This window comes from Rhincodon typus, chromosome 8, assembly GCF_021869965.1.
Source record: "Rhincodon typus isolate 14 chromosome 8, sRhiTyp1.1, whole genome shotgun sequence".
NCBI classification, from domain to species: Eukaryota; Metazoa; Chordata; class Chondrichthyes; order Orectolobiformes; family Rhincodontidae; genus Rhincodon; species Rhincodon typus.
In genome coordinates, this window is record NC_063339.1 from 51,862,107 (window position 1) to 51,883,641 (window position 21,535).

The following is a 21,535-nucleotide window of genomic DNA, read 5'->3' on the forward strand; positions in this document are numbered from 1 at the left end:
CGCTTTCTTTAAAGATTCTAACACATTTTCCGTCACATCTGTTTTGACAATACCGCCAACCTTAAATGATTTTGATGTCTGTCTTTTTCTTTAACTGGAGATGACCCTCCACCATATTGTAAGGGCTGCCCATTATATTTCTTCCATTTTCACTCTGATCCTTTAACCCCCACCATCTCTTAGAGCCATGACAGGGTTCTGCTTATCCTCACCTTCAATCCACCAGTCCATACATTCAACAGCTCAGCTTCTGCTATCGTCAAACACAATTTTTGCCTTGTCTATTAGCACTTTGACTGTTACTTCTGCGACAATTTGCTCCACTCTGCACTTATGAGTAACATTTGTTGTTCTTTCCAAGGCACCCTCCTATGCAAGTGTAAGAGATACAACACCTGTCATCTTACGTTCTCCCTCCCCACCACTCATAACCTTAAAACGTCTTCAGTTATAATAACTATTTTTTGAACTTTAAATGTACGCTACAATGTTACACTGCTCATGACTCAGTCTGCTCTAAATTGTGGAAACCAAACATAAGATCAGGTGAGCACTTTGTGTTACAGATTCGATCACCCAACAAGACTCTAAGCTTTGGCTGATCCTTACTATAATTTTCTCTTCCACTCCCACTCTAATCTAGGCCTCTTACATCCAACAACACTTGTGAAGTTTGAGCAACCGTAACCCACTTTTCTTTGGTACTTTACAGTCTTCTGGACTGAGTTCAACAATTTCAGATTGTAATCTCTGTGACTTTTTTGTGACAGCAACTGATGGTGGTGATTTTGAGATTGCCATTTACAATCCCTCTAGACTTATCTCATTTCATTACTTGACCCATTAAAACAACTACTTTTGCCTTGACATATTAGCCTTTTAATCATTTAACCTTCCCTGCCTTCTACCCCATCAAGACATTTGCTTTTGTTCTGTGCCCCTTTCTCCTCATGTTACTCGAGTGTTCACTCATTCTAATCTTTTTCCAGTTCTGACAAAAACTGAAATTTTGACCAGTAATTGAATTCCGAGTGAATAAACAGTCAGACTGTTGATAAGTTGCTGGAAATAGTTAAAAACGACTTGCATCCTCCTGTTCTCTGACAAACAGATTCTGTAGCTCAAGCCACGAACAAATTGAGTTTTATAAGAAATTGAAGTGGTAGAAATTAAACTTAAACAAAGAAAAAAACAGTAATGATTTAATTCATCTATAAAATCTGTTTCAAAACAAAATCCGATTTCAAATAAAAACTCTGATTCCTGATGTTACATTGAATTCATACAATGTCTATAACGTGGAGCTTAGATAAGAATTGAGATAATCATGCTCCCAGCTGGTTAACTACTGAACCAAAAAACTGTTAAATGGGAGCCTTGCTAAGACCTGTTATTTAAAGGTCTGAACTACTTATCATGCAGATCTGGTTCATTTTCTGTATTATTTGTGCACATAACAAAATACCAACATATATAGTCTTTTCTGTCATGAAGCAAAGCAGATTTTCTATTCATTACACTTACATAACAGGTTTTAAAAAGATGCAGTAAAATGAATAATAAATGTAGATTCATAAAGACTTGACATCCTGATATAACTGTGTAACATTTCTGCATCTCAGCTCCTCTAAGACATTTGTAAATTTTCAACCTTATCAGATTACATCATGGACTAAGTTAGTTTATTCCATGTCTTTTCAACTGTTATATGTTCAGAAGGCTCCTTTATGTTTGTAATAAAAGATAAATAATTACCTTTCTTTTTTTTAAAGACATCTTGCCAATGTATTTGCACAGCTTGCTTTGCAATACATTGGAGGAAATTTTCATTTTGACTTCATTCCCCCATAAAAATAACGAACTGAATGCGTGGATTCTTCTCCCAAACACTAGCAAAGGCATTAAAAAAAGCAAAAAAAAACATATTGCAAGTGTAATTCCATCTTACTTACGAGGTCTTCTGATACTTCAAATGACATTTTAACAAAAGGAAAAGGCAGCTTTTGTTTTAAAAGGATACAAATTTTGATACAGTGGAATTAATGATTTTAGAGCTCGACTTGCATTGATTGCTGTAGCTCGGACTAGATTTGGTAGAACTTTCCCATCCACAATAGCACCATCAAAGAGTGGGCCAAAAAATGGTACCTGTTCAAAAGAAGATTACTTGGTTCAGTTTTACCAAATGATTTATCTCATATCACTGCAATTAAGTTATACAAGATTTCTGATAGCTGCATCCAGTTTTAAAAAAAAATTTATTTCACTTCAGTAGAAACGAATGTTAAAAAATTGATTGACAAATAATAATAGAATCTAATTTAAGTCAATTGTTTCTGTTGGCTATTTGAGTGGAATGTAGTTCACTCCTCTCCTTTGCTATACTCTACCGGTTCTTTGGAATTTCTGCACTCATCCAACTCTTCCTGTTTGAGCATTCCCAACATTACTTGGTCCACCATCATTGGCAGTGCTTTCAGCTACCTTGGCTCCAAGCTTGAAGTCCTTCCCTAAACCTCACCCACTGGTTTTAATATGCTCCTTAAAACCTTCCCAACAATACTGCCAGAAACAGCAACTGAGACAGCTTAGAGCAATAATTCACAAGTCATTTTCAAAAGATAATGTATACCAGAGTATCAATGTAAGGCAACAATAGGTAATGATGTAATATCATTAGGATATAGAAAATTGTTGGCACCTGGGAGAAAAATCTGTGAAACTCCCAGCTTTGGCAGAAACTGACAAATGATAATATTGAGGACTTTACAGGGTAAACAACTGAGTGCCTGGGTCAGTGCTAAGTTATCTGTCTAGTTTCATTCTTTTCCTTAGATTTTGTAGCAATTAGACATAGCTGAGAGGTTTGCTGGGCTACCTTAGCGGGCACTGTGGGAGGTCAGACCAAGTGTGGGTGGCAGATTTTCTTCTGTGATGTGTGTTATTGAACCTGATGGAGTTTTATGATAGATCAACAAGAGTTCTTTTCTCACCATTAGGTTAGCTTTTAGTTACCATTTCAACATCTGTTTTCTTATAATGTGCCTAGAACATTGGCCTGGTCCCCTGGATTTCTGGCCCAGTGGCATTACCACTGCCTCCCTACTGTTTTCACATAGAACAATTTGTCTTTCAACTCAATTAATTTCCTCCAAAAGAAAACTTGCCATGAGTATCTTCGTGGGTCCTAGTATGGCTGCCTTTCATAGGATATGTGGAACTTGCTTGTAGCATTCTTAATCAGTACACCTCCCTCATCTCTCTTTCTAGTACATCGATGACTATATTGCTGCTGCTTCCTACTCTTATCCTGGATGAGAAAACAATCCTGCCTAACCTAGATCAGGAAGCTGGGAAATCTGCAGTAAGCAACATAGCTTCTGACTCTTCAAAGCCTATCCATCACCTACAAGGTACAAGTGAGAAATGTGATGGGATACTGTCCACTTGCCTGGAAGAGGGCAGCTCCAACAACATTCAAGAAGTTTGCACCCTTTCGGACAGAACAGCTTGAGTGGGAACCCATGTACCACTAATCCACAATTCAGCTGTATGTACTGTACACAAAATGCATTGCAGCAACTCAAGAAAAGCTACTTTGACAATGTTTTCCAAACACACATCATGTACCACCTAGAAGACCAAGAGAAGCAGAAGCATAAGATCACCACCACCTACAAGTTCCACTCCAAGTCACACACCATCCTGCTTGGAGCTTTATCACTGTTCCTTCACTGTCCACTGGGTCAAAATCCTCAAACTCCCTACTAGTAGAACTGTAGAGATATACCTACACCAGAGACCTCAGCAGTTCAGAGGGCAGCTCACCACCACCTTCTCAAGTATATACAGGGAAAAGCAAAAAATGGTGGTCTTGCCACCATGCTCACAAACCATGAAAGAATTTTAGAACTTCACTGACTTTCTTTGTAATTTCCATCCTTCTTCCCTTAGACCTTGATGTATCTCAGACTCTTCCATCCCTTGACTTCCCAGTCTTCATTTCTGGCTTACAATTGATATTCACTACAAGTCCATGGGCTCCTGTAGTTACCTTGACTAGACTTCCTTGATTCCAAGGTGTCTTCCATTCTCTTCAACTTCAACAGAAATTTCCCAAGGTTCCTTAGACACCACCTTCCAGGCCCATTACCGACAGCGTTGGTAAGGACAAGAGCTCCAGATACATGGGAACACTACCACTACCACTTGCAAGTTCCCCTCCAAGTCACCATCCTGACTTGGAAAGATATCATGTTCCTTCAATGTTGCTTGGTCAAATACTGGAATTCCCTCCCTAACGGCACTGTAGGTTTACCTACATCAAAAGCAGTGCTTCAAGACGGCCAACAACCATCTTTTCAATGGCAACAAATTCTGGCCCAGCCAGGGATGTTCACATTCCATGAAAGAACAAAAGCCTATGGATTAGAATTAGAATACTAGAATATCCTTCATTATTACATGTACACCAGTACAGAAGTACAGTTTTTACAATGGCTGCCTTTAATGGGATTCCTTCCCAGTGTGCAGGTAGGGCTTTCTGCGTCTGATCTTGTTCAAGGACAACTGCTCTATTCCTTTCCCTCCCTCCTCACTATGATTCTCCTTGTTATCACCTTTCACCTCAGCTGCCTTCATATTCAACGGATCACCCTTTGTAATTTCTGCCACCTCCACCGGGATGTCAGCAAACAATTCTTTCAGCATTCCAAAGGGACTATTCCTTCTGCAATTCACTGATCCACTCTCAGTCAACCTCCAATTATTAAGCCTGATGGCAAAGTACAAGACTAGGTGCTAATTTCTTGAAATGGGTTTATTTATAAAACGCAGCATTATGTATGTTAGCCTTCTGTCTATCACCCCATTATCCCAGCTATCTCTCTTTATAAATGCTCTAGGTGCTTAATTAAGCAAAATTCTTCACTTATATATCTAATAATATATTGAACATGCCATCACAAATTCCCCTTGTCGCTTTCAAAAAGCCTTATAAGATACTCAAACAATTACAAAACTAATCAAAGAGAACGTATTACATATAACGCATCACAATTCAAAATGTGAACTTTCTGAAGACGGGTTTAGACCTGAAACGTCAGCTTTCCTGCTTCTCTGATGCTGCTTGGCCTGCTGTGTCATTCCAGCTCTACACTTTGTTATCTTAGATTCTCCAGCATCGGCAGTTCCTACTATCTCTGTAACAATTCAAAATGTCCCTCTTCCCGTACCTTCAATAATTTATTCAAGCCAGCCTTCCTTTTTGTAATAAGGTCTGCCAATTTAGTGGTTGGCGTCAATTTATTTTATCTTGGAGATCCCTTTTCCTCTTAATATTCATTTTATGGACACAAGGTCAATCCTTAATCCTTTCTCAATCAAAGTCTTTGTAGAATATATACTATCCTATAGCGAACTACTACAAACTCTTCTGAGAATCCCATGTATGTGATTTCATTCAAAACGTTTAATCTAATACACCTACCAGGGCCAGTGCTCTGAAACTAGGATACTTTCAAATATTTCCATTTTCTTCGCTTATCAGGCCAAAGGGCAATACATTCCATTTTCTCTCTCTGGTTCATAAGAAAGGTAACTAGACTTGAAATATTAACTTGGTTTTCTCTACACAGATGTTTCCAGACTTGGTGAGTTCTTCCAAATTTCTGGTTTTGTTTCAGATCTTCAGCACCCACAGTTCTTTGTTTTATAAAAAGACTGATTTCATGCCTTTTGGGTCAGCCAAGGTTTGAAACTTGAGTGCACAATTCTGCAAATTTAACTTCTTTAATATGCTATCTGCCCTCAGAACTTCAATTGTAGCATGGTTCATCGTAATACTAAGTTCCAATATGTCATAATTAGCATCAAATCTTGTTTGAGTAAACAGTCAGTTTAACTATCTAACCATACGTATTAACTACCTCGTTTCTTCTTCAGTTCAAAGATCATCTTTCTGCAATGATCTTACTTAACTTATTTATTTCTGCATATAACTGTTCATTCAAGGTTACTGTCAGCCTGTTTTGATTCATGTCTAAGCCTATATATTTAAAAGTACCTGAAGACTGACTTCTAATCTTAAACTGCCCTTTGATTTTGGCTGTTATAAATTGTTCAAGTTGTTTTGTCCCCACAAAATATCAATATACATCATAAAGATGCCCAAGAGTTTCTCTTTGTTCTGCTAGAAGATCACTGCTATACTAGTTTACAAAGCAACAGTGTTTCAATTTGATATTCCAACTCCAGTTAAGAGCAGGAGCTTGCCTATATATGACATAGTAGTTTAATCCAAACATTTGACAGAAAAAAGAATTCCAAAATTTAATTTATGCAATCTCATATAAAAGCCTATTAATGTCCATGATATATTCCTTTATAGAATGACTAGTAAGTGATCTTTTGAAATCTACCAAAGCCTAATCTAATCATGGCTCATATTTGGTCACTTTTTGGAAATTTTATCTATACAGCTTCACATAAGCTGCAGCTTTGCCTTGTTTCCTCTTCGGCAGGAATTTAACACCCAGGTCTACTAGTGGGGTGTGGGGAGGTAGGGTTTTGATTGCAAGGAAAATTATGGAAAAATTAAAGGGCAGGGGGGTAGGGTTCAGAAGAGCTTATTAAAGTTTCCAGAACAAGTAATAGGACAGGGTATGGAAAGGTCAGGGAACTAACTTCAGACACAACAGTTAAGGGGCCAACTATGAGAAGGGAGACAATCAATGCAGGACTGAGAGTGTTGTACATAAATTCACACAGTATACAAAATAAGGTAAATGAGCTTGCTGCGCACATTGAAACCGGCAGGTACAATGTTGTGGCTATCACAGAGATGGGACTGCAAGGGGATCAGGGCTGGGAACTAAATATCCAAGGTTTCACATTCTGTTGAGAGGACAAGCAGATGGGCAGATGGGATCGGGTGGCTTTGTTTATAAGAAATGAAATTAAATTGATACCAAGAAATGATATATAGTCAGACGGTGTAGAATTTGTGTGGGTAGAGTTAATGAACAGCAAAGGGAAAAAGACATCAGGGAGTTGTATCCAAGCCTTTTAGCAGTAGTCAGGATGTGGGGAAGAAAAGGCATGTAAAGGCACTATTACAATAATCATAGTGGAGATTAATATGCAGGTGGACTCAAAATCAGGTTGGTAGCTGATTGTGGAATGTGTGCAAGATGTTCTTTTTTGAAGCAGCTTGTGGTAGAGCCCATGTGGGAACTAACAATTCTGGACTTGATGATGTGTAATGAGGCAGGAACAAAAACAAAGTTGCTGGAAAAGCTCAGCAGGTCTGGCAGCATCTGTGAAGGAGAAAACAGAGTTAACGGTTCGGGTCTGGTGACTCTTCCTCATGAGGCAGACTTGATTAAGGAGCTTAAGATGAAGAAACCTTTAGGGGGCAGTGACCAAATTACGATAGAATTCACCCTGGGGTTTGAGGGAGAAGCTGAAATCAGAAGTAATGGTATCACAATTGAGTAAAGGTAACTACAAAGACATGAGGGAGGAGCTGGCGAAAGCATGGAAGATGGTGGAGCTGCGTTGGAGTTTCTGGGGGTAGTTTGGGAGGCACAGCAGAAATTCATCCCAAGGAAAAAGAAACATATTATGGGAAGGATGAGGAAACTATCGCTGACAAAGGAAGTCAGGGACAGCATAGAAGTAAAAGAAAAAAATCAAATAAAGTGGTGAAGATTAGTGGGAAGCCATTAAAAATCAACAAAGATTAACTTAATTAAAAAAATAAGGAGGGAGTAGATGAAATACGAGAGTAGGTTAGCTAGCAATATAAAAGTAGTTTGCAAGAGTTTTTTTTTGGTATCCAAAAGTTAAGAGAGACATGAATGGATGTTGGACCACTGGTAAATGAGGCTGAGGAACAAAGAAATGCCAGAGAAACTTAAATAGGTACCTTGCATCTGTTTTCACAGTGGAAGACACCAGCAACATTCCAAAACTTCAAGACAGTCAGGGGCAGAGGTGAGCATAGTGGCCATCACTAAGGAGGTGATGGGGAAGCTGAAGGTCTAAAAGATGGCTAAATAACCTGGACCAGAGGGACAAAACCCCAGAGTTCTGACGGAGATAGAGCAGGAAATTGTGGAGGTATTGGTGATGATCTTTCATGAATCACTGGAATCAGGGGGCATACCAGAGAACTGGAAAATGGCAAATGTAATATCCCTGTTTAAGAAGGGAAGGGGGCAGAGGGAAGAAACTATAAGCCAGTAAGCCTAACCTCATTCATTGGTAAGATTTTAGAGCCCATCATTAGGGATGAGACTGCACAATACTTGGAAGTACATGATAAAATACAGCTGAGTCAGATGGCTTCATCAAGGGGAGGTCATGCTTGACAAATCTATTAGCATTCTTTGAGGAGGTAATGAGCAAGTTGGACAAAAGAGAGCCAGTAGATGTGGATGACCAAAAGGCCTTTGACAAGGTGTCACACAGGAGACTGCTAAATTAGATCAGAGGCCATGGTGTTATGGGCAAGGTACTGGCATGCATAGATGATTGGCTGACTGGCAGAGGCAGAGAGTAGAGATAAAGAGGCATTTTCAGGATGGCAGCCAGTGACTAGTGGAGTTCTGTAGGGGTCCATGTTGGGATCACAACTATTCATGTCATACATTAACAGTCTGAACGAAGGAACTGAGGGCATTGTTGTTAAATTTACAGATGACACAAATATAGATGGAGGGACAAGTCATAGTGAGGAGGTGGGGAGGCTGGGGAAGGACTTACACAGGCTAAGAGAATGGCCAAAGAAGTGGCAGATGGACTATGTGGGAAAGTGCAAGGTTATGCACTTTGATGGGGGGAATACTGGTGGAGACTATTTTTTTAAATGGAAAGGCTTTTAAAATCTGAAGTGCAAAGGGACTCAGGAGTCCTAGATCAGGATTCTCTTAAGCTTAACATGCAAGTTAGTTTGCAGTTCAGAAGGCAAATGTAATATAGTCATTCATTTCAAGAGGGCTAGAATATATGTGCAGGGATGTACTGCTGAGGCTGTATAAGGCTCTGGTCAGACTGCATTTGGAATATTGTGAGCGGTTTTCGGCCTTGCATCTAAGTAAAAATGTGTTGGCCTTGGAGGAGATCCAGTGGTTTACAAGAATGATCATGGGATGAATAGCATGTCAAATGAGGACCAGTTGAGGACTCTGGGTTTATACTCAATGGAGTTTAGAAGAATGAGGGGCGATCTCATTGAAAATTCTGACAGGCCTGGATAGAGTGGAAGCAGAGAAGATGTTTCCACTAGTAGGAGAGACTAGGACCCGAGCGCACAGCCTCAGAGTGATGGGTCAACCCTTTAGAACTGAGATGGGGAGGAATTTCTTCGGCCACAGTGTGGTTAATTTGTGGAACTCATTGCCACGGAGAACCATGGAGGCCAAGACATTGAGTGTATTTAAGACAGAAATAGTTAGGTGCTTGATTGATAATGAGATCAAGGGTTAAGAGAAGGCAGGAGAATGGGTTGAGAAATATACCAGCCACGATAGAGTGTGGAGCAGACTCAATGTGCTGAATGGCCTAATTCTGCTCCTTTATCCTTTTTCCAAGAATCTTATTTTTCCATTGGTCAGAAAATCTGAACTCAAAAAGCATATGTGGAAAATCATATTCTGACAATAGTTTCAGCCATTCTTTACAAGTGTAAATCAAAATAGAATCTCGTGCCTGAAAAGAGAACTTAGTTGCCAAACTTGACCATTAGAGAACCAACCTTTGCTGCTAGGTTAAATGGATCACAAGTCAGATGGTGAAGTATCAAGCCAGATGCTCATCCTTTTTTTTATAATAAAGTAATGCTACATTCTGTAAATAAACCTAAATCTGCCTTCTACCTATTACCTCAGTGTCCCAGCCATCTCTATAAGTGCTCTAAGTACTTAATTTTACAATGCCCTTTCTTCTGTATCTTAACAATCTAACTAACAAACTAATATCACCACACCTACTCCCTTTCCTACAGCACGTTTATGTGGAAGTGCAGAAGAAACAACATCTACTCTTCTACTGCATCCTTTTTCATTTCTTAACATTCCAAACATTTCTTCTAAGTGAAACAGTGATTTACTTGTAATTCTTTCAACTTAGTTCTATATCCTGTTTACAACGTGGTCTCTTCTACAGTGTGGAGGTCAAACAGACAGTGTGACCACTTTGTAGAACACCTCCACTCAATCCGCAAGCCTAAGCATGAAATTCGTGTTGCTTGTCATTTCAATTCCTCATCTTGTTCCCATTCTCACCTCTGTATCCATGGCTTGCTACAGTTTTCCAATGAAGCTCACGAAAAGCTTTAAAAACAGTCGTTCACCTTTGAACATTCTACAACTTTCTAGACTTAACAGCAAGTTCAACAATTTAAAGATCATAATCACTGCAAACATTTTATTTTAAATTCCTTACTTTTTAAAATCCTTTCTTAGTCCTTCATTGGGCACTTTGACAGCTACTATTCAGCTATTCACACTTAATCAAGACACATTTTTGTTTCTTTACTGTATTATTACCATTCCCTTTGGCTGTGTACCATGAAATCTTTTGTCACTTAATCATAACATTCCTTCACAGACTTCCCTTTTTGGTTCTTCCACATCCTCCCTGCCCATTTCCATTTTATTACCTTTACTTATATTTTTCTTAGAACTAATGAAGGGTCATTGATCTGAAATGTTAACCCTGTTTTTATCCACAAATATTGCCTGACTTAGTGAGTACTTCCAGTACTGTCTATTTTGATTTCTAGCATATCTGGATTTTGCTTTTGTGTTAAAAACCAAAAGAACTGCGGATGCTGTAAATCAAGAACAAAAACAAAGTTGCTGGAAAAGCTCAGCGGGTCTGGCAGCATCTGTGAAGTGAAAAAAGAGAGTTAATTTTTCGGTTCCGGTGACCCTTCCTCAGAACTCAGTCACCGGACCTGAAACGTTAACTGTTTTTTCCTTCACAGATGCTGCCAGACCTGCTGAGCTTTTCCAGCAACTTTGTGTTTGTTTTTGCTTTTGTGTTGTTGCTGCAAATAAATAACGTGCATTGCAGTTTTGCAAACATAACTTTACTAAAATCATGTGCAAAATATTTTGGTATTCTAATGAAGTTTAATAATTCAACACACTGTAGGATTACCTTACCTCTGGCTTTTTCATTATGTGGATACTGAACATATAATTTTTCATTGGATAAATAACAATCAGGACATCACCAAACTCAGTAGGAATAATTCCTCTTCTGTAGTCTCTTGTATGCTCTGACCAGACAATATGCACTTCATCATTCCCGAGGTGTCTCAACTGCCCATAATATGTGAGAAAAGGGTAGAGTGGAACAACACAAATTTCAACATTTCATAATTAGAGCAATTATACAAACAATGATACAAGAATCAAAATTCTAGCCTTAGTTCAAAGTTTATGCTAGGATATTGCACATTTTTTCTGCTTTGCAGCAATGAGTTCAGAGAACACACAAGCATTGATATGGAATTATATGGAACATGATTATTTGGGTGTCATTCGTAATGATTTTAGGAGGACTAAGGATATGACAATAACAGCTTTTTCAGTTTGAAACCGAAGCAAAGAAAAGGGTACTATGCGAGACATAAATGCAGGCTTCTTAGTAATCTCCGTGAAGCATCTCCAGCACTATGAGTAGTTTGAATCTGAGCTGTGCAACTGATTAACAATGACAATGTTGTATCAACTGAGATTAATCACTCCTGGCCACCATGCAAAATTCAGATGCTGGAGTGATTTATAAATGTTTACGTTCAAGCAATGTCCAAAAATTCCATTAACGTCAATGTCTGAGAAATGAAAATTATACTAGTAAAATGATCTAGCAAGAAAGAAAATGTGGGGTAAAGTATTCTAGTTTATGATGATCCCAGATTTATTGCTGACAACCAGAGAGCAAGAGTGGGAGCATATGGCAGAGAGCAAGAGTGAGAGCGTAGCTGAGAGAATGACAGTAGCAGTGCACCCCAGACAGAGTGTGAACAGCTGCATGTCTGTCTCCTTCAAACTGTTTCTTAAATGAATAGGCAAAGAGAAGAGTTAACTCTGCATTGCTCAGGTATGCTCCCATTCTTGATTTATGTGGGTGCATTCCTGCTCTTGCTTTCTCAGGTGCCCTAGTTTTCGCTCTTGTGGGCGTGCTCCCACATGCACACACTCTGGTGCTTGTGTAATCTCTTAAAGATTGGCATTTTTTAATGCTACATTTTTCTTAACAACCTATTTTTAAAAAAATATTTATTTTTGCTTTGTAGGATTAGGAGGGAAACTAACATTGCATGGATTGTTTGATAATATCAAAAGTAAATCTAAGTACATTCTATTCTACCATCATATTACTCTGCTTAAGTATAGCCATGCAGATCTTGCAATAGGGTTAGGGTTGTGACTGCTTAGTTTCATTTGACAAAGAAATGCACAGGATTGAGGACAGAGTGAAGATTTACAGCTCTAAGGTTGAGGGGCCTCTGTCTTGCTTTTCTGTAGCTAATGTCCAGACTGTCAAGGGTGAAGACGACAGTAGTAGCATACTCCGGGCTCATTGGCCTGAATCAAGAAATCATACCAACAGGTGTGCCCCTGTAGTGGTGTTTTTTAATTTGTTTAAATAAATATAACCATTTTATTAGCTTTAAATTTGTAACAATATTTTTAAGCTTGGAACTGTATAGACCTTTAGACTTTAAGGATTATACCCTGTACAACAATTTGCTGAGATTAGTATTTTCTGTATTAGTTATTTCAAATTGCTTTGAAGTCATAAACAGCCTTTTCATAAACCTATGGCGTCTGAAGTATAAAGGGTTACATGAACTGTCTTCAAACATTCAAATACAGCAAAAGCAAAACCAATTAGAAAAAAAAATCAACTGTGAGGAAAAAGCAAAGGGCCAGTAATAAATAAGTGTCTGGTTTAGTGGAAACTTTGCTAAATTAAGCGAGGCTTGAGACTTGTGCTCATGGATATTGATCTTTGGGTCATGACTGTAAATGCCTCATTTTTCTCTTTACCAGAGAGGTTTAAAGAAGTGTCAAACTATCCTCTTAGTAAAATAACGGCAGAGAGGCCAGTATCCCGTCACCAAGTCACCCTTTATTTGCTTATGTATAGTACACTGGCAGTGGCCAGCCAGCTCAGTATCAGGCCCCTGAACTCAGGAGGTTCTGAACCCCCTGTTTATTTTGGTCAGCTAGAACTTTCTGATTGGCCCATATTAACAACCCTGATCAAGGACCTCACTGTTAACGAGATCCACCTGGTTCCGATCATGACATCGCTTCCCCCCTCCCTAAGTTTAGGAATGTATGCCTGGGCTTTCCCTTGTAGCTTTTCCTACGATGTTTTCGCCCTGGGTCTGGTTCCTCCAACTCGGACTCTGACATGGGTGGTGTGTACCGGACTGTAGCCCGTCTCTTGCATCCAGAGCTTCTCTGGAGAGTGTCCTCCTCTTCTTCTGGTGGTAATGGTATCGAGGCTGCATCCATCTCAGACTCTGAGATTTCCTCGATATTAGACGGAGGGGACAGTTTCTGACAGGCCTTCTGGCTGTTCTGTGGGTCCAGGTATGTTTTGCTTGTGCTCTGTTTGCAAGGTAACAGCTTTCAGGTGATCCACGTTTGTTCAGAACTACTGCACCTCTCTGACCTTCGTAAGTCATGGCACCTGAACTCACGTCAAGCTCACCTCGTACCCATACAGGGCCATTTCCACGGTTCCAGCACCAAACTTTGTTCCCTGAATTAAATTGTTTCTCTCACTTAGAGGAGGCATGTGGCTAGCAGTTGCATTCCTGCTGCCGTTTCACCCTCCCCCCCCCAGGTCTAGGAATATCAGGTTTAACCTGGAGTCTTCTCCCCATTAGCAACTCTGCTGGAGCTATCCCTGTTGTTGCATGAGGGGTGGTCCTATAACTGAACAGGAACCAGGACAGTTTGGTATCAGTTTACGCTGTAGGCTGCTTCTGTAAGCTTGCTTTCAATGTTTGAACCGTTCTTTCTGTTAGACCATTGAATGATGGATGGTACAGAGCTGTCCCCTTATGTGCTGAATGCCATTCAACTTTACCTGCTCGTAAATAAAATCCCATTGTCTGTGACTAATACTTCTAGGAGTCCGTGTATTGCGAATGATGCTTGCAGCTTCTCATCCCTGAGTTTGCTGAATGAACTTTATGCACGTCCAACCACCTTGAATGGGCATCCACAATGACCAGGAACATTGAGCCCAAGGAAGGACCGGCAGCGTCAACACGTAACTGAGTCCAGCATTTACCCGGCCATTCCCAAGAATGTGGGGGTGTTGCTGGTGGCAATTTTTGTCCTTTTTGGCACTCTGGGCACTGGCCCACCAACACAGCTCTGTTGCTACCCAACCGTGGCCATCAGACATCCTTCTTGCTAGCATCTTTATCTTGGAAACCTCTGGATGACCCTGGTGGATTTCAGCCAATATATGGTGGCAACCTTTACGCAAACAACCACTCTTGCTCCCCATTGTAATATGCCATCCTCTATGGAGATCTGGTTTCACTGGGTCGAGAAAAGTTTCAGTCCTGGTTGCAATGGCCCTTCTGTTTCCCCCATTACCACCAGATGTTTTAGTTTTGCTAGGACAGGATCTTTAATGTGTCCACAGTGGGATATTATAAGTGGTGATCAGAAGGTTGTCCAGGAAGTTTAAAACTAAAATGGACTATTCCAGGGTGTGTACTTTCCTGGATATTGGCCTGAGTTTTCTTACTCAAGTCAGGCCTTGTAGGACCCCTCTGCTGTCATGAGTCCATATACCAGCAGCAACTACAATGGTTTGCCAGCCAGATCCTTAAGAACTCTTCAGGCACTTGGCCGAGGCTTGGCTTTGTAGTGGGGTTCTGCTGTGGCTGACCTAGGGTCCCTCTGCTCAGGCTGTGCCCTGTGTGAAGCTCTGTAGTTGCCTACACTCAAGTGGTATTCCCCAAGCTCAGTCGGGTAGGTGAGGGTGTCCACTGCCATTGGGGTGCCCTGTAGCTCCCATGCTCCACTTTCTAATGACAAAGCCAGTTGTAGTGCCAGTTTGAAGTCCAGATGGGCTTCAGCTAGTTGGTGCTTCTGCATGATTACATCATTAATCCCACATACCAAATGGTGTCTCAGCATCTCATTCAGGGTTAACCCAAAATCACATGTCTCTGCCAGTTGTCTTACCCTTGTCAAAAATCCCGATACAGATTCCTCCGGTTCTCTAACAACCGAATAAAACCAATAGCATCTCAGAATTACAGGAGGTTTGGGGTCGTAATATTCTGTCAACTCTTGGACGGTTTTAGTGTCTACTGCCTCTGGGAAAATTAAGCCCGTTATAATTGAAAATGATGCTGCTGGTCTGCAAGCAGTCAGAAGGATTACTCATTGCTTTTCACCTGGCCCAATGTCATTTGCCCGGGAAATAAAAATCACATTCTTGCCACACCCTGGGCCCAGTCTTCGACAGCAGGATCGAATGAGTCAAACTTCCCAAATAAAGGCACGATGCCAGAAATGCTTACACCAACTCCAAAATAATTGGTATGAGTGAATTTCTTCAGGCATGTACTGTTCCCCCCCATTACCACTGAAAAATCTGCACAGAAGCTGGTATCCCATCACCAAATCATCCTTTATTTACTTGTACAGTTCATTGGTTGTGGCCAGCCAGCTCAGAGTCAGCCCCCTGAACTCAAGAGACTCTAAATTCCCATTTATGTTGATCAGCCAGGGCTTCCCGATTGGCCCAGGTTAAAAACCCCAATCAAGGGTCTCATAGTCAACAAGATCTGCTTGGTTCCAATCACTACATAAAATATTATAAAGTGACAACAACAAAAATTAATGAGGAGGACAGCCCCATGGATAACTGACAACTTAAAAGAACCAGTTAGGAGATAGTGGCAGGTGACATCAGTCAATGTCCATCACCAATAGCCAATTTGAAGTTGAGCATGTCTCCCTGAAACCAATTAGCAATAAGCCTTACCTAAAAGGCCAAACAGAATGCAATGAAGTAAATGATTGTGCTTTGGGTTGTGGCTTAAAGAGAGTTCATAAGCATCAGCTTTTGGCAACCAATGTTTAAGAAGTTTAAAGTTATCCAACTTCCAATTGGAATCAGAAAGCCTGCAAAGCACTGGAGACAGATGAGAGACCGGGTGTCAACCTGTGCCCTAAGCCAAAAACTTTTAACACTCTGTTTGTCTCTTCACGGATATTGTTGTTGAGCAATTCCAGGATTCAATGAAAGCAAAGTACTACAGATGTTGGAGATCTAAACTAAAACCAGAGTGCTCAAGAAACTCAGCAGCTCTGGTGGCATCTGTGGAACGCAAGAAACAGTGTTAACGTTTCGAATCCAATATGACTCCTTTTCAGAACAAGGATTTTCTGTTTATATTTCAAATATCTACCATCTGCAGTACTTTACTCTCCTATTATGTACTCCCCACTGGGCATTTGTAAGTGATTTGTTTTAACATAAAATGAGAAAAGTTATTACCCATACAGAGTCTAATTTTTTTAATGCCTGAGTCTTTTGAATATTGCAAAGGGTTAGGTTTAATAAAATGGAGCTGGTTGCATATTATGAGCAACAAGTTACCTGTAATTTTTGGACAAAGCTATGGTCAAGTGTATCATACTAAAACCAAGCTTTCAACCAGTTTCACAAATAAAGACAAGAGTACAAAACCAAAGAGTTTTGCTAAATGTGTGAAACGCTGCAAATCCGTGGTTAACATTGTTCCCAATTCTGGGCATCTGAGGATGTGGTCAATTGTGAGATAGACTTGGTGGCACAGGAGGCCCAGAAATAGGAGAAGCCACAGAGCCCACATTCCCTCCCTCACCCTGGTTGTCCTCAGATTCCATCTTGTTTTGGGGAATCCGGTTATAGTTCTGTAGGTTGTTTCTGGATAGATGGTGAGGCTGATAGTATCTGAAAAATGATAACAGATTGAGAAGATCCAATCAATAGTACTTTTCTACTCCTGAATCGCCTTAGTTTTGTCATTGAACGGAGGTTACTGTCAATGTTTCTTTTAGGTAGTGAAAGAAGGCTCTCTATGCAATTATGAAGCAATGGAAAGCAGCAAAACCTGTCTCTGAAAGTGTACCAGAAGCTTCAGACAGAAATGTGATCCAAGACTCAGGGAGGTGGAGGTGCAGGCTGGGGCTAATGAAGTCGAGTTTCTCTGCCCAAGCAGTATCGCAAGAATGCAGATGGTTAAGTGTTGAAGTAGTGGTGACTGAAGAGATACTGCCAGTCAGAGAAAGTCCTCTTTATCAGTCTCAGTTTCCATTTCCTTTTCTGCCTTGCCTCCAGCCTCCCTGGCCCCTCAACTATTGCCTCGGTTTCACCCTCACTCAGCTTTCTCCTCATCCACAGCCAATGGAAGGGGGGGAGGGGGTGAAGGGGAGAATGTCAGCAACACACATGCTGTTGAAATGGCAGGGTCTTTGTGTATGCTGCAACTCTCACAATGCATAGAACACATGTGGCAACACATCCTGGCATGTTGTCGTCGCTGAGCATGTGTAGATGCTTCTGTTGCGGTCAGCTGATATCACAGCCTGCATCTGTGCATGTAGGAGACGTATTTTTTGGACAGCCATTCTGTTGTGATTAATTTTTTTGTAACTTCTTCATAATAACATGAGAATCAATCAATCATTGGATGGATTATCTAATCTTTTGAATTGGTTCTTTGTCCTGACAATGTAGAAGCAATTTTTACGCTTTAAGCAGCATTTAAGCAAATATTAGGTTTACAAGCATGGATTTTTCTGCACAAGCCTAATGAAGAAGTATTGTGCAATACACTGACTTGTTCTGCTATTGGCAAAGAATCTACTTTCCTAACTAGACTACCTGACCCAATTAAATTTATTATTTGAATTTGTTAGGCTGCAATATTATATTTCAACCACTGCTTATTGATAAATAAAGGGAATATAATATTATATCCAATGATGTATGTTTGGGTTAAGAGGGGACAGCCAAATGATGCCCCATTGTTCATTCATAACAGAACACAAGCTTGAAGGTCCAAAATTTCAACTGATTAACATGGAATTGATAAAATTCCGTAGAAAAATATGACTGCAGGCTGTCATTTGTACAACGGCTGGATAGAATGTTTTCGTGGCATGTTTAAAACGTGTATTTATTTCCAACTATATTAAATTACTGTAAATTCACGCTGGGGCCACGCATAAGGCTAGATAATCCATTCAATTTTTGATCAATTCCTATATAGTTATAAAGACAGTTCCAAGAAAGATGCATAAACCCATTTTTAGAAATAATGCCAGAAGAGCAAAAAGAAGAATTAAATTGCTGACAGTTGGATATTTCAATGCCTTGGAGCAGACGGCATCTGTTGATGAAGTATATTAAATATAGTCAAAGTGGGCAAAGTGGCTACACAAAATGGATTTTCATAGATAATAGATCATAGAATCCCTAAAGTGTAGAAACAGGCCCTTCGGCCCAACAAGTCCACACCAACCCTCAGAGCATCCCACCCAGACCCATCCCCCTGTAACCCACCTAATCTACACATCCCTGAATACTACGGGCAATTTAGCATAGCCAAACCACCTAGCCTGCACATCTTAGGACTGTGGGAGGAAACCAGAGCACCTGGAGGAAACCCACACAGACATGGGGAGAATGTGCAAACTCCACACAGTCACCCGAGGGTGGAATCGAACCCAGGTCCCTGGTGTTGTGAGGCAGCAGTGCTGCCCATTATTTAATACAACAAACTCCAACCTCAATTTTTTTTTATTGTAAATTATCAGTGCAGTGTATTAGTATTGATACATTAAATGAGGAAAATTGTTGGCCTGTACAATATGTTCATTTAATTTTTTTTGGAAGTATGGTGCATTGAAAAATCAATGATAAAGTTGATGCAATTAAGGAAGCAAATAGTTGAACTTGCATTAGAGCACAAAACCTAACGTTCTATGGAAAATCATCACGTAATGTTTTGTAGGGGCCAATCTCCATATTGCTTTCGCTTTTCAATATTTGTATTGAGGCAATAGTAAAAATTCTTTGTCATTGCTAAAGAAATTATTTACAGACAATTTTAGTAAGTCCAACAATGAAGTCTTATGAAAGAAATGAGTATTTCTGGCTTTCTACTACTATGTTTCATTGTGGTTTGGATACACTATAATAACGTTCAAAAACATTCCAACTTTAATTTAGACAAAAGGCCCAAAGCATATCACAGATGACGAAAATCATGGCTGCTGGGGAGGTGACCAAAAACTTGACGAGAAAATTGGATTTAAAGGAGGCTTTTCAAGCTGGAGAGAGAAGTAAAAAAGTGCAGTCCTTTTTTTAAAAAGTGAATTCCAAACAGTTGACATGAGACACATTGCAACTGAGTACTTATTGATATGAACTGATTAGAGAACCAGCATGTATTTGCAAAGGCCAAGTTAGATAAACAGTGTGCTAATGAATGTTATTTATATAGACTTCAGAGTAATTTGGTAAGGTTTCACACAGAAAACCATGAGTAAATTTAAAAGCACATGGAATTAGCGGCAACCTTTTGACATGGTCTGGATTTGGTTCAGAAATAAGAGATGGTCATGAGGAATTATGTGTATGCACTTAGATTGGAAATATACAATTAATTGTTTTCTCACAGGAAGCCGAACTGGTGCCTCAGCTTTTCACTACATTTACAAATGGCTATTTTGAAGGCAGTGTTGTATTTCAAAGCTGTTGAGTACAATATCAGCTAGCGTATTCAGTAATATAGATAGTAGCAGAAAGTTGTAAGGGCACATTGGCATACCTATGACTGAAAAGGAAGATTTTATTGACACTTCTGGTATTTCATTTATCAGGTATGCCAAATTTAATACTATCTCATAAAAATGAATGTTTAAACGAATAGGTCCCCGCATTTAAGGTAGGCTGTCTTGTGCTCTCTTTGAGTTACTTGGGAGTTTGAAGAGCCTAATATGCCCTATTGTTTGCTCCATAGCCACGCGCTAGTGAGCAAGAAGCAACTTGCCAGCCAATTTACATCCTTTCCCCTTGTCATATAAATGACTGAGATTCTTTATAATTTGGTATGCTTTTGATTAGTCTGCAAAGTGCAAACAAAAGGCTTTCGCAACATGTCCATCTTTTCAGCAATATACAGGTCTGTACTCCCACAATAAGTGAATGATTAAATTGTGTAAGGCAGGGTTCTACATGGGCAACTGCAAGATTATCTATTCTGAACCTAAGAGAGATATTTACTAAATGATTTCAAGCTGTGGAGGGCAAGGAAATTTTGTGACATATTTAAAGATATCACTAAAAATTAAGGGACTGTTAAGTAATTAATTTAAAAGGAAAGAAATGTTGGCTTTCATCTGTGATGAACTGGAATCCAAAGAGGTAGAAAACACAGAATCCCACAAGTAACCTTTGAAGGTCCACTTATCCACTTAACCCAAAGCAATTTGAATCTTTCAATAGCCTTTCCTCTCGATCACTACATTTCAGCAATTGCAGTAAGTTACAACACAAAAATCAACTGATAAGACCCACTGCTCTAACTCAAAATGACCAATTATTAAGCAAGATGACAAGAAATTCTTTATTAACTTTTTGATTGATTCTTACAATTTCCGAGCCAGATTGGGATAGTTGATCTTTTACTGTTAGTACCACTTCACTTTGTTTTCCCTTTATTCTTTCACAGGATATGGATGTCAGTGCCAAGACCAGCATTTCCTACTTTTCCTGATTACCTTTGAACTACTAAGTCATTAAAGGCTTAACCACACTGCTGTTGGTCTGGAATCACATGTAGACCAGACCAGGTAACAATAGCAGATTTCTTTTCCTAAAGGAAGGAAATAATCTCTGAATAGAATACATCAAGGTTTTTACAACAATCAATGATGGTTGACATTGAACAGAATTGAATTGAATGATTTATGGTCACTTGCATTTTACAGTGAATGATACAGTAAAATACAGTGAAAAACTTCAACTGTCACCACAATCCAGCACTGTGGTCACCATTAGAGAGACTAAGTTTTTACCCTCGATTTATTAATTGAATTGAAGTTGTAGCAGCTGCTATGATGGGATTTGAACCAATGTCCCCACACCATTAACATGGGCCTCTGGATTACCAATCCAATGATATTACTACTCTGCCATTATCTCCCTATTGACAGCAGACCCCACATGGAATTAGGACTTGAGCAGAGCCTAGCATAATAATAATAAAATGTTCCTTTCATCACTGGTAAAAAAAACTGATTTTTTTCAAATAACTTTCGAAACAAGAGAACATAAAAATTAATTCAGAGATAGTAGGAACTGCAAATGCTGGAGAATCTGAGATAACAAGGTGTAGAGCTGGATGAACACAGCAGGCCAAGCAGCATCAGAGGAGCAGGAAAGCTGACGTTTCGGGTCTAGACCCTTCTTCAGAAAT

General features: G+C 39.7%; 1 protein-coding gene across 6 annotated transcripts in view; it reads right to left on the reverse strand.

The window, feature by feature from the left end:
• The window catches only part of LOC109913164 (ral GTPase-activating protein subunit alpha-1-like), a 139,815-nt gene that overhangs the window by 50,096 nt on the left and 68,184 nt on the right, over positions 1-21,535 (reverse strand). For 5 of the 6 annotated variants that reach the window (XR_007262581.1, XR_007262582.1, XR_007262580.1 and 2 more), the window contains exons 17-18: positions 11,172-11,330; positions 2,021-2,148 (exon numbers count right to left, since the gene is read on the reverse strand). Coding sequence is in view for 3 of the 6 variants with exons in the window: in XM_048599704.1 (XP_048455661.1) it covers positions 2,021-2,148; positions 11,172-11,330 (287 nt within the window). In the remaining 3 variants the exon portion in view is untranslated. Of the gene's footprint in view, positions 1-2,020; positions 2,149-11,171; positions 11,331-16,902; positions 17,002-21,535 lie in introns of those variants that run through there. The other variant, XM_048599706.1, reaches the window with a different exon arrangement.